Source organism: Nematolebias whitei, chromosome 6 (assembly GCF_014905685.2).
Source record: "Nematolebias whitei isolate Nwh7 chromosome 6, NemWhi1, whole genome shotgun sequence".
Classification (NCBI taxonomy): domain Eukaryota; kingdom Metazoa; phylum Chordata; class Actinopteri; order Cyprinodontiformes; family Rivulidae; genus Nematolebias; species Nematolebias whitei.
In genome coordinates this window covers 34243411-34256364 of record NC_056503.1, presented here as the reverse complement: position 1 = coordinate 34256364, position 12954 = coordinate 34243411, and the positions used below count along the sequence as shown (strand labels likewise).

General features: G+C 37.4%; 2 protein-coding genes across 2 annotated transcripts in view; one reads left to right on the top strand and one right to left on the bottom strand.

Moving 5' to 3' along the window:
• Positions 1 to 3986, bottom strand: part of LOC119410669 (extracellular calcium-sensing receptor-like) — a 10329-nt gene extending 6343 nt beyond the window's left edge. The window contains exons 1-6 of the mRNA XM_037677554.1: positions 3922 to 3986; positions 3131 to 3419; positions 2948 to 3034; positions 2368 to 2559; positions 896 to 1429; positions 565 to 789 (exon numbers count right to left, since the gene is read on the bottom strand). Coding sequence (XP_037533482.1) covers positions 565 to 789; positions 896 to 1429; positions 2368 to 2559; positions 2948 to 3034; positions 3131 to 3419; positions 3922 to 3971 — 1377 coding nt within the window. The 5' untranslated portion in view covers positions 3972 to 3986. The remainder of the gene's footprint in view (positions 1 to 564; positions 790 to 895; positions 1430 to 2367; positions 2560 to 2947; positions 3035 to 3130; positions 3420 to 3921) is intronic.
• Positions 3987 to 7627: 3641 nt separating this feature from the next.
• On the top strand, positions 7628 to 12901 carry LOC119410661 (extracellular calcium-sensing receptor-like). Its single transcript, XM_037677546.1, has 8 exons — positions 7628 to 7855; positions 7966 to 8287; positions 8650 to 8937; positions 9443 to 9994; positions 10286 to 10507; positions 11507 to 11630; positions 11924 to 12396; positions 12479 to 12901. Exons 1-8 carry the CDS (start codon positions 7632 to 7634, stop codon positions 12899 to 12901), a joined length of 2628 nt encoding a protein of 875 aa, XP_037533474.1. The 5' UTR covers positions 7628 to 7631.
• Positions 12902 to 12954: the final 53 nt, after the last annotated feature.

The window sequence follows — 12954 nt, the reverse complement described above, 5'->3', positions numbered from 1 at the left end:
ATATATATACATGCATACATAGATGTGTTTTAAACCCTTCCCACACTCTTTCAATATTCTAAACTCTAAAGCTCTAAAGAGCACAGAAAGTCATGATTTCAGCTCTTTGCCACCTGCAAACGCTATTGGCCACGCCCACTTATCTGCTCTGCAGGGAGAACAGCTGATCAGCTGCAGCAGGAAGCTTACCCAGCAGTATGTGCTGCACAGAGGTGCAGCAGATGCTAAATAATTTAAAATAATTAATTTTAAATAAAAATTCCATGCCGATCATGCGGCTCATCCATCAATCAGACAATTGTGTGTCATGTCCAATCTTATTTTGAAAAAACGCGATAGAGTGAGTTCATGATAAATGAACTGTGAAGTAGCGAGGGACTACTGTCATTGGAGAACCAACTACAGCTGTCGTGTTCTTTTTTTTTTTTTTTTTTTTTTGTCAGTCCAAAGCGCCTCACATCAGTTCCAGACTTCTTCATCCCACCTGACTTACCTCCATCTTAACCTACAGAACTTCAACAGTTGGCATCTGATGAAGGTAAAAACACAGTGTGAGCAGCTTGCCTCACTCTGTTGCCCTGCCCACATTATTTTGTCCTCCTGGATCACCAGCTCCTTTCCAGCAGGCTTAGTTCCATCGAACAACCCAACGTTGACAAAGTCAATGTTCCCACTTGAACCTCTCTGCCAGTTGATGATGTCATAGTATGGAACGGAGTCACCCTTCAAGTCAAAGTTGACTTCCTCCCCGGCAATAATAAATTTCACTTCCTGGATATAATGCTGCAGCTTGAATAATCGTATAGAAACAACAAATGCAACTTTTTTTTTTTCCTTTTAAAACACTATCAAGGTTTTAGATGTGATATTAAACAGTGCAAATGCTTGATAATACCTGCCAGGGAAGTATATTGTTGTTTTGTGCACATGATTTGTTTTCAAATGGCCCACTGCTTGGTTGGCAAAGAAGCAGGTTGTGTAGAGAATGAGCAACAGCATATACCGCCTTATATACATTATAGGCCACTCTAGGGCTAGATGTGTTTGTGTAGGCCGAGTGTTGCCCCAACAGCTCCTCCTTCCCTGAGCAGGGCGGCAACTGGGAGGCAGATTGTGGAAAAGGATTGCAGCCATAAAGAGCCTCCCACAGCTCCTGCACTAAGATATTATTGGGATATTTCTGAGGAGTGACTGTCAGCAGGTAGTCACCAAGTCGGGCAATATGACCTTTTCTGATGCCAAACCCAATGGTGCCCCCCAAGTAGGGGTAATAGTTGTTTCCTGTAAAGACAGATGACGTGATCCAGGCTTCACTTGCAACCCACTGGATTCCAGTTATGTCCTGTGTCATGTAGTCCCTCAAAAAAGGTGTCATTTCCCCTTCAGCTGAAAATACTACCACTACCTTTGCTGAAGAATTTTGCATCACCTTTGTAGAAACACATACAATGATGGAGAATTTGTCAAGTAAAGGAAGAGGGGGGATAAAAAGTTCTTTAAAAATTAAATTAGGTAAAAACTTGTTAGAAAAGTGCTCTATTTGAGAAAAAATAATAATTCACACAATATTAGATGTTACACAAAACTGCATTACAGCAGCACATTCGAAGTGGGTGATTATCTCTGAAGAAATGACTTGAAGCTGAAAGTGGCTCATTACACTAAAGCCAAAGATAATTGACTCCAAAAATACAAATAAACTATTATTAATAGTTTGGCAGCTAAGCCTTCAATTCCAGTTTGCATGTGCCAGCAGCAAAATCAGTAAATCAGAAACAAATGGATATTTACCGTTTCATGTTTGTATCACTGTTCACTTTTATGGATGAATAAAAAAAAATATGAGTATGATAAATGTAAATGCAAAGTGTTGCATTGCCTGATTGATTTTTATGCAACAAATAATCACATGTACTGTAAATGTTTTATTGTTTTTCTTTTTTCCAAGTAAATTATCAAATTATTGGCGTTATGTTTATTTATATGACTTAATTATGCATAAGCAGAAAAAAAACATATGCAAAAAGAATAAATACCCGTAAATAGAAATAACCACGTTTCCAGATGGGCCAAATTGTCTAAATGTCTCACAGAAATGGAAATAAATGTTCCATCATGCAAAAAATACAAATTTATTTTAATGTCTTCCTTACACTCAACAACAACCTCCCTTCACATGATTAGGTCATTTAAAAAAAAGGTAATTTAGGAGACGTTTGAAATATCATAAGCCACGCAGAACTGATTACCATTTTTTGTTAATGAAAACATTAAAATGGGGTATAAAAGGAAAACTCTAATTACGTAAAAAGCACATCAGTGCTCATTGTGCTTGGTTTTTTTATTTATTTTTAAATTCAGATCTACCTGCATGATCTCCAGAGCCCTCTTTGAATTGTAAAGCAGAGGAATCATTTCTTGGTAAGCCACACAAACGTTGGTTCCCTGTAATTCCCTCAGTAAACCTCGCACAGCAAATCGCCCGTACTCATGGTCTCCTCGAATAAGTCCAATCCAAGTCCAGCTGAAGCGCACCAGCAGCTGAGCAATGGCTTTGACCTTAAAACAAACAAACAAACAACAACAACAAAAAAGAAAACAGGTAAAAATAAATAAATAAATACGAAAAGCCAAACTATATAAAATAGGTTTAAAACATATATAAAACCAAAACATTTTGTTGAAAAAAGATTTAGTTTGGATGTTGCAAGAAATGTATTATTTGAATAAAAAAAACAAATAAATCAGGGAAATGTATTGCAAATCGAGATGTGATGTTTTATTTGTTCTTATACGAGTGTATACAGTAAACAGTTGAACATAAAGTAACACAACAATTAGTATAGTAAATTATAACTATGTTTTCCATAAATTGCATAAGACGGTCATCATTTTAAAGCATTGACTTAATCATTAGTTGTTTATTTATCTGATTTTAAATTCTCACCTGATAATCATCATTAGGAATTACTCTGAAAAATGTGGGATAATTCTTTCTGTCAGTGAAACAGGCACATGATGAAAAGTAGCTAATCTGTGTAAGGGAAAGAAAACATTAAAGCACAATAAATCATGCAGTAATATATCAACATTTAGGGGTAATACAGATAAAAAAAAGAGCTGTTGTCACCATTGGGATTCTGAATGGCTGCAGGATTCTTGAAACCACAATGGACTGAGCAGAACCAGATTCTCCTATCAGGGCAAGAAGTGGAGAAGAAACACTGCACGTGGAAGAGTCTTCCTCATTCAGACCATTTAACACAGCCAGAGCTGCCCTTTGACCAGTCAGAGGATATGCACATGAATCAAAGATTTCATACCCTAAAGTGTGATTGGGCAAAAGTTCTGAGTTCTGGTTTATCTCGTCCACTGCTAGCCTCATAGTCAGAGCCCAGCGGAAAGCCCTGGGATCAAATCTGTACATGCACATGATGCACAATTACACAAATACACAATAAATAAATAAAGTAAGACAGGTTGTTTTCTTAGACTATCAAATAAAGGACAAACTGCAACTGCATCAGTTTGCATGATGACATAACTGAGTAGTTTCCATTGTTAATATTTCATTATGTTAAACCATACAAGTTTGGAGTAACTAAATGTTTATGAATGATCAGATTATTTAAATTGATTGATTGTTTAGAGTTACAATTTAAAATAATAAAATACAAAAAAAAAATACTGAAGCATTTTTGTATCAATGAGTCAGTAACTCTAACAAAGAGTCAGAAAATAAACATTTTTTTGGATTTCGTTTATGTTTAACAGAAAAAAAAATCATGTTTTGACATAGATATGCAGTTTCTAAATGATTAAATATATTATTTTATACTTGATGCTGAATACTTGAGTATCACCAAATACTATCAGCATTTAGAAGAATAAATACATCTTTATAACCTCTATTAATCTCACCCATTACACTTGACTGGTGGTGGTTTGTAGGTGCAGTTAAGGTCAGGCATTTCCTGGTTGTAGTGAAGAGGAAAGATCCCTCCAATTACATAGTCCCCATCAGCCACAAAGCATGGCTCAAATCTGTTTCGGAGAGTGCACTTTTCAGCTGCAGGTGTAGCTAAAGACATGAGGCTGGAAACTGGGCAGTATGTTAAAATGAGCACAATGACAGAGTAAAGCAAAGAAAACAAGGATAGCAGAGCCATTCTGGTAGACATCTTTTGAAATATAGAGAGCAAGGATTTAGGCAATGTATATAGAGTGTGATCATGTTGTCATTGACAGGCTGTGATGGGATTGGACACCAGCTGCCGTGCCTAATCTACCCAAGTGGGTTACTTTAGGCTAAATGGCAAAAAAATAATAAATTATTTAAAAAAATGAGAAAAACAAAATAAAATTAAATTAAGTAGCAGAACAATCACTAATGTGTTTTAAATTCTGCAAAACATTTTAGTAAGCATTCAGTTTAATTGACTGCAATTTATTTAAACAACTTGGTTTTGTTGTATTTTACTTATTTCCAGAAAAATAAGCAAACAAACAAAAAAAAATCATTTCTAATAATCGTTATCACAAAATTATTGTAGATGCTTAATATTTGCTCCAGTGATGTGCAGAGAGATTTGTGACAGGTCAGGCACTGACTTGTCTGGAATCAGATGCACACATATAAGAACTCAAAATAGAAGCTTATATTTCATTTTAACCTTTTTTTTTTTTTTTTGTCTTTTAAAAAGGCATCAAATTATGCTTATCAAGTTTAGAAAAATCATCTAGTTTTGAGATACGATCTTCCATTTTATCTAAACAAATTTAAACGAGTGTACCATTATAGATTTGCTACAGAAGAATGTAACAGAAGAACATACAGCGACTGCACCCGTTGCATTGTCCTATGGGGCAACACTGCCCCCTATCAGTGAGGCAAAGTACTTTCTGCCTCACCCTGTGTATTTAAACTGTGCATTTATGACCGATTAGAAAAAAATAAATATGTTACACACTCACTCTAGTACTATATTAGACAGACTGCAGAACATCAACATGTGTAGCACATGTGTAATCAAATGTATATTGGTGATATAAAGAGAGACAGCAATGGGCATGCACCAATCGCCTACTTCACCTTTTGTATGACACAACGCCAGCAGAGGTGAGACACAGCACTACACTGCTTCACCCCGCGTTGTTTGAACTGACATTGCATAAATTCCGCGATTTTGAAAACTGAAATGTTGAAATAATTCAGAAAACAGTTTTATAACACAGTCAAGTGGTCAAATGTATTTTCTCTTATCATTGTCAGTATTTTACTTGTTATGATGACAGGTGAGGTACTGCCTACCCTGACTGCACATCACTGATTTGCCCTCATTTATTAAATAATAATAATAATAATAATAATAATAATCCAGCTAGTGTACGTAACACATGGTTAGTTTAGTGTTATCTTTTTCAACTTACTTACTTGGATCAAGTAGTGTTTTTCCTTTATAAAATGCATATTCATTCATTCAACCTTTATTTAATCCCATTGAGCCTCAGGGACTCATTTGCAAGAGAGATATGATTTTAATAAAGAACGATGACAATAGTAGACAATCATAAAAAGGAAGCATACAAATTGAGAACAAGTGAAATAATATGGCATTAAAAAAATGATACCAAAAAACACTTTGACTTGTTTTTGATGGGTGACGAATATATGTAAACCCTTAACCTCTAACCCCCCACCCCCCCCACCACCACCACCTACCCACACATACACACAAGAAACAAAAACAAACAAGAAAATGTTACAATAAACAAGATACTGCAAAAAAAACCTTCTTTCCTTCATTATGGATATTGTTACCTCAATTACTGCTTCTGTTCATAACTTTTATGGACAGAATTTCTAGGCGCAGCCAAGGTGTTGAGGGGATCCATTTGTGTGGCTTTAGGGTCACGTCTCTGCTTTTTGCAGATGATGTGGTCTTATTGGCTTCATCAGATCGTGATCTACAGCTTTCGATGGAGCAGTTCGCAGCCGAGTGCGACACAGCCGGGATGAAGATCAGTTCCTCCAAGTCCGAGGCCATGGTCTTTAGCCGGAAAAGGGTAGAGTGCCCTCTCCGAGTCAGGGAGGAGGTCCTGCCCCAGGTGGAGGAGTTCAAGTATCTTGGGTTCTTGTTCACGAATGAGGGAAAATGGAGCGTGAGATCGATAGGCGGATATGTGCAGTGTCTGCAGTGAAGCGGGTGCTGTACCGGTCTGTTGTGGTGAAGAGAGAGCTGAGTCAAAAGGCGAAGCTCTCAATTTACCAATCTATCTATGTTCCTACCCTCATCTATGGTCATGAGCTTTGGGTTGTGACCGAAAGAACGAGAACTCGGAAACAAGCAGGTGAAATGAGTTTTCTCCGCAGGGTGTCTGGGCTCTCCCTTAGAGATAAGAAGCTCGGTCAGCCGGGAGGGACTCAGAGTAGAACCGCTGCTTCTCCACATCGAGAGGAGCCAGTTGAGGTGGCTCAGGCATCTGGTTAGGATGCCTCCTGGACGCCTCCCTGGTGAGGTGTTGTGGACACGTCCCATCAGGAGGAGACCCAGAAGAAGACCCAGGACAAGCTGGAGGAACTATGTTTCTCGGCTGGCCTGGGAACGCCTCGGGATTCCCCCAGAGGAGCTGGCCCAAGTGGCTGGGGAGAGGGAAGTCTGGGCCTCCCTACTTAAGCTGCTACCCCCACGATCCAACCCCGGATAAGTGGAAGAAAATGGATGGGTGGATTTACTGCTTACTACATTTAAGCCTTATAAAACAACATCCTTTCATTTGTCCAGTTTTTTTTTTTTTCTCACATCCCCATGCCTTGTCATGGGGTCACAGGTACCTATCTCTAGTAGTCACTGTGTGAGAGGCGGGACACACCCTGGACATTTCACAAGTCCATCACAGGAACACAGAGACAAATAAGACAAATTATTGACTCTCTCAGTCACAGCAAAGGAGAATTTAAAGTTAACAATTAATCTAACTTTCATGTTCTTGGTCTGTGGGAGGAAACCCGAGAACCTAGAGAGAACTGTTGGATTTCATACATTTCCATACATGCACAGAAAGAACAGAAATGATAAAAACGTAAAAAAAAAAAAAAAAAAGACTTTTAGTGGGAAAATAAAGTACAATTAGAAAAAAATGTTGTTGTTTTTTTCTTTGTTAATCAAAGCTGTGCTAACTCATCTGGTTATGTAATTATCCATTCATTTAGGTTTTACCACTGCAAGATTCATTGCATAGCTTGTTGAAAGAAAGAAACAAAGAACGAAACAAAGAAAAAGAGCAATAGTTGGACATATGCAAACACAAATTAACTATAGCTGTTAGTTTTTGTAAACCTGACAAAAATCAATTTGATTGTTTTGAATAAGATAAATAAAACAGAATAATTTTACCAGCTCATACTACCTGACCACAAAATTTATTTAATTTGCGATAAACAATCTTGATCTAATATTAGACGGGGGAGGCATTATTTTGATGTCATGACCACATAGTCTGGGCGGTGCCATCAGTTGGTCTGTGCTGACTGTAGTATATATGTTCCCTGTAATATCATAAAACCTTCATATGTGTGGAAAAGGCAACGCAATTTTTTATATTGAACTTTTCTTACACTTGAAATAGACATGGTATCACCTGCTACAAAACTACTTTTAATGTTGTATTTAGTTGGAGGAAAAGTTGGTTCTGCTGCTGCTCTGGATACATGTGCTTTCTTGGGAGAAGAGGAAGAGAACAGCCTTTATGAAGATGGAGATGTAGTTATAGGGGGTTTATTTCCTCTCCATTACAGCCCCGTCTCCTCTCTTTTGACATTTAAAACGAAACCAAAACCAAATACATATAATTAGTGAGTTACAAGTGATTACATGTGAAAAAAACATTTTAATGTGTTGAACAGCGTAATGTATCATGTATATTTATATCATGTATGCAGAATGATTACTTTGTTTTCTACAGCTTCAGCTCTCGTGCTTTGCGCTGGATGCAGACCATGGCTTTTGCAGTCAAAGAGATTAACCAGCGTAGTGATCTCCTGCCACAACTGAAACTGGGTTTCCACATCCGTGACAGCTGTGATGACATACCTGTTTCATTGAGAGCATCCTTTGTGTTGGTCAATGGAAAGCCAGAAAGAAGCTTCAGAACTGGAAGTGTGAAGAGCAGTGATTTAAGCTGTGCTGCTGTGAACAGGAATGTGTCATCAGTGGTCATAGGAGATGCTGGTTCTGGAGTATCTATGGCTATCTTACAAAGTCTGGGCTCTTTCTATATTCCACTGGTGAGACTATCTGATTCTCCACAACGATCTGACTTTTGTTCTCACAAGTTCTCCTTGAGAATTTAAATTTAATATTTAAATACAATCATTTACCTGCAAAATTCAATAGAACCATGAAACGTGACTCATTACGGCATGGTGTTTTTGGAGCTTTTCAAATCACTACCATACATTCAGAATAAATACCCATTTTGTGCAATTTAGAACTGACTCATCTTCTGTTTTCAGGTGTCTGATAAACTCAAGGTGCAGGGTAAATGCTGCATTACTGAATGCTTTGAAAGACTGATTGTTTGGTGACATTTGATGCTTTTCAGAGAGCCGCAGTGCAAGAGGTCAGCTATTGTTTGCTTTAATTCCAGGTGAGCTATTTCGCGTCCTGCAGCTGTCTGAGTAACCAAAAGCAGTTTCCCACCTTCATGCGCACAATGCCTAGTGACTCCTTCCAGATAAAAGCTCTGGCTCAGCTGGTCAGCTACTTTGGCTGGACTTGGGTGGGAGTTATTGGTGTGGAATCTGATTACGCTCGCTTCGCCATCCAGCTTTTCCTCCAAGAATCTGTGCACTTCAGCGTGTGTGCTGCCTACACACATTTCTACCCAGTAGGGCTCAGCCAGTTTGACCTCGACAAGCTTCTAATGGTTATTCAGGTATCTATATTAACTACATTTCTCAATAAAAATAAAAAAAAAACCTGTAAAAATAAAATGAAATATTATTCTGTTTATGAAAAAACAAAAAACAACTATGACATATATCAGCTTTAGTTCATTCGATGTATGGTAAAAATGTATTTAATTGTGTTCTTTAACTGACATGTACAGTGCATAAGGCAGCTTATTATGTGCATTCATAACAACCCCCCCCCCCAAAAAAAAAAAAAAAATCAGCAAATGTCTGTTTTTGTTTACTAAATTAATGCAAACAAGTTTTCCTATGTTTTCCTTGCTGCACAGGGTTTAGAATTAAATGTGTGAGTGGAATTTGTTTTTTTAACCGATATATTATATTGTTATACAAGACAAAATATATAATTTTTTGCATGTCGTGTTATGTACAATTTATTTTTTGTTATGTTTTTATTAAACTGATTGAAATCATTAAAGTCAATGAATAAACCATCTTTAATACTCTTTCTTTATTTTCACTCATTAGATGTCATCTTCAAAGGTCATCATTAACTTTTCTGGTGAGGCAGAGATACAGGTCATTCTAAGAGAAATCCAACGTCAAAACTTAACTGGTTTTCAGTGGATCGCCAGCGAGGCATGGGCAACTTCCAAGTCGCTTTGGGAAAAGACTGGAAATCTGTTAATGGGAACACTAGGGTTTGCCATACAGAGGGTTGCTGTAATTCCTGAGTTGCAGCAACATCTCTTGAATCTCACACCGTCGTCCATTTATAAAGTAGCTTTCTTGGCAGAATTTTGGGAAGATACATTTAACTGTCGACTAAACGGGTCAATGAATACCCACTATCATGGAAAGGAAAAATACCCCTACAGCGCAACATGTGAAGGGACAGAGGATTTAAATGATATTTACTCTCCGTACTCTGACGTGACACAACTAAGAGTTTCCTATAACGTCTACAAGGCTGTATATCTGGTGGCTCATGCCTTGCATGACATGAGTGATTGCAAAGATGGATGGGGGCCTTTCTTGAATAAGACATGTGCAGACCCAATACAATTTAAACCTTGGCAGGTGAGTATAGCACCGCACCACCTGGTGGTGGATGAGTTAAATGCAGAGATCCAATTTCACCATTGCATGGGAACATACAATGATGACAATACATAACACATTGTTATTATAGTTACAAGTTATCCTGATGCATGCTCAATAATCCAGGTAGAAAAATCTAACAAACTTAAGCCAGGTTAAGTCAGGCGTATTTTTTTAATCTGTCCAGAGGACCTGACTTGACTTTGTTAGATAGTTACAAGTTACATAATATTTACAATATAATTTTCCCCATTTCATTTTCTCCTTCAGCTCCTCTACTACATGAAGCATACAAATTTTTCTGTGCTGGGGGAGAAAGTCAACTTTGATCAAAATGGTGATCCCATTGCTTATTATGATCTCATGAACTGGCAGAGAGGATCAGATGGCTCTCTGAATTTGGTGAAAGTAGGTTTCTATGATGCTTCATTGCCCGGTGGACACAACTTGGTCATTAATGACTCAATGATCATGTGGCCTGCAGGGAAGCAGGTGTGTTCTCCACAAACAGGTCTGAGACCATGTTCACCACTGAGACTCGTGTATGCACTGCTGATTGACACATTAGTGAATTTATTGTCATTTGTCTGCAGCATGATTTGTTAAATTGAGAGAGTAAATGAGCACTGTTTCCTCACAGTGAGAAGGTCCTGCGTTAAAGCTTGACCTAGACTATTAAGTGTGTAGTTTGCATGTTCTTCCATTACATGTGTGCGTTTTCTTCAGGTACTTTGGTGTCCTCTTAAAGTCCTAAACCCTACATGTTAGGCCAGTTGACAAATCTAAATTGACCTTATTTGCGAGTAAATGTGGACGATTTGTTGTTTGTGACCCCCCACCACCACCCATTGTTTGCTGGGTCTGCACCAGCTCCACACAAACCTGAATGGTAAAAGGAGGATACAGAAAATAAACTGGTGAACAAATAAAATTGAAAGAACTTGTTAAGCTACAGCATATTCGGTTTTCAACAGATTTTAAAAATTGTATCCACAAAACAGTATAATATACATTTAACTTTATATACAATACGTACGTGTATTTTCAAGGTGTTATGTAAACAACTGATCCATAATGGGATTAGAACATTTTAATGCAATAAACACATTCCATTAAAGCAAAATGATATTTTATTAAAAACATTGTTTTAATCTTAGTGTTAAGAAACATTTCACAACAAACATACAATTTTACTTTAAAATTGCTGTGTAAGTAGTAAGATACAAATGTTTAACGGTTTTTGTATTATCCCTCCACAATAACAATTATAGTATGCTGTTATATTTAAGTAACATCTAAATATGTTACTATCAACTATCTGACAATAAAACATGGCACCCATCACAACCCCCTAAAAAGTAAAAAAAAAAAAAAAAAAAGTATAACAAACTAACCTAAAATGTATTTTCATTGATCGTATATAATGAAGCTGGCAATTTTTTAATTGTGGATTGTTTTGATGTTTCTGAGCACCTGAACTTTGCCTCACAGGCGATCCAGTCTGTGTGCAGTCAAAGCTGTCCATCAGGTTTTCGTGTTGCCAGGAGAAAGAGGGAACCGATCTGCTGTTATGACTGTGTACCTTGTGCTGAAGGAGAAGTTAGTAATAAAACTGGTATGCTCTATTTTCACATCATGTTCTATTTAATACATTTTTTCACCCTGTATTTTACCCAATCTTAAAGTGGCAAGATTTTGTTTTTGGCCTGTTTTCAAAGTATAATTAGGTCATTTGAATGTCCTTTACTTAGCTATACAGATACATTACCAATAATCAATCAAATTACTAAAGAACGTAAGTAAATGTGTGAGTTTGTGTATTAATTAAATCTTCAAACTAAGTCTCCTAAATGTTATTGAGTTCTGTTTTAGATGTAACTAACTCCTCTTTGTTCTTCTTATCTCCAGATTCGGTAGAGTGCTCACGCTGTTCAAGGAACACGTGGCCCAACAAAGCCAGAGACCATTGCATCCCAAAGACAATTGAATATCTCTCTTACTATGAATTTATGGGTATCCTGGTGTGTGTTGTCTCTGTCCTTGGCGCTTGCATTTCCCTTGTAATTATTGTCATATTCTGCATATACAAAGACACACCTCTAGTTCGAGCAAACAACATGGAATTGAGCTTCCTTCTCTTGGTGTTTCTCACTATCTGTTTCCTTGTTGGCCTGCTATTCCTTGGTAAGCCTTCAGACTGGCTCTGCCGTGTCAGGTACCCAGCATTTGGGATCAGTTTTGCTTTCTGCATCTCATGCCTCCTGGCCAAGACAGCAGTGGTCCTAATGGCTTTTAGGTCCAGATTGCCAGGAAGTAATGTCATGAAATGGTTTGGATCCAAACAGCAGAGAGCCAGTGTGCTACTAGGAACAGCTGTCCAGGTATAAAACAGATTTAGCTCATTAATTAATTTACATTTCATTCTGTTTCAAGTAATATGTGGATTTTTGCTGTCTTCTTAAGGTATTGATCTGTCTCATTTGGCTACTCATTAATCCACCTCATGCCAATCAGAATACAGATTACCACAGCGCCATAATCATCATTGAATGTGTGACGGGTTCAGATGTTGGCTTCTGGCTTGTTCTTGGATACATCAGCCTCCTGGCTTGCATGTGCCTCATAATGGCGTTTTTGGCTAGAGAACTACCTGACAACTTCAACGAGGCTAAATTAATCACTTTCAGCATACTGATTTTTTTTGCAGTGTGGATCACTTTTATACCAGTTTACATAGGCACAGCTGGAAAATACACAGTAGCTGTCCATGCTTTTGCAATTTTAGCATCAGCTCTTGGCCTACTATTTTGTATTTTTGCCCCTAAGTGCTATATAATTTTGCTAAAACCAGAAAAAAACAGTAAGAATCAAATAATGCAAAGGTAGTTAATATATCCATATATTTATATATATATATATATATATATATGTATATATAT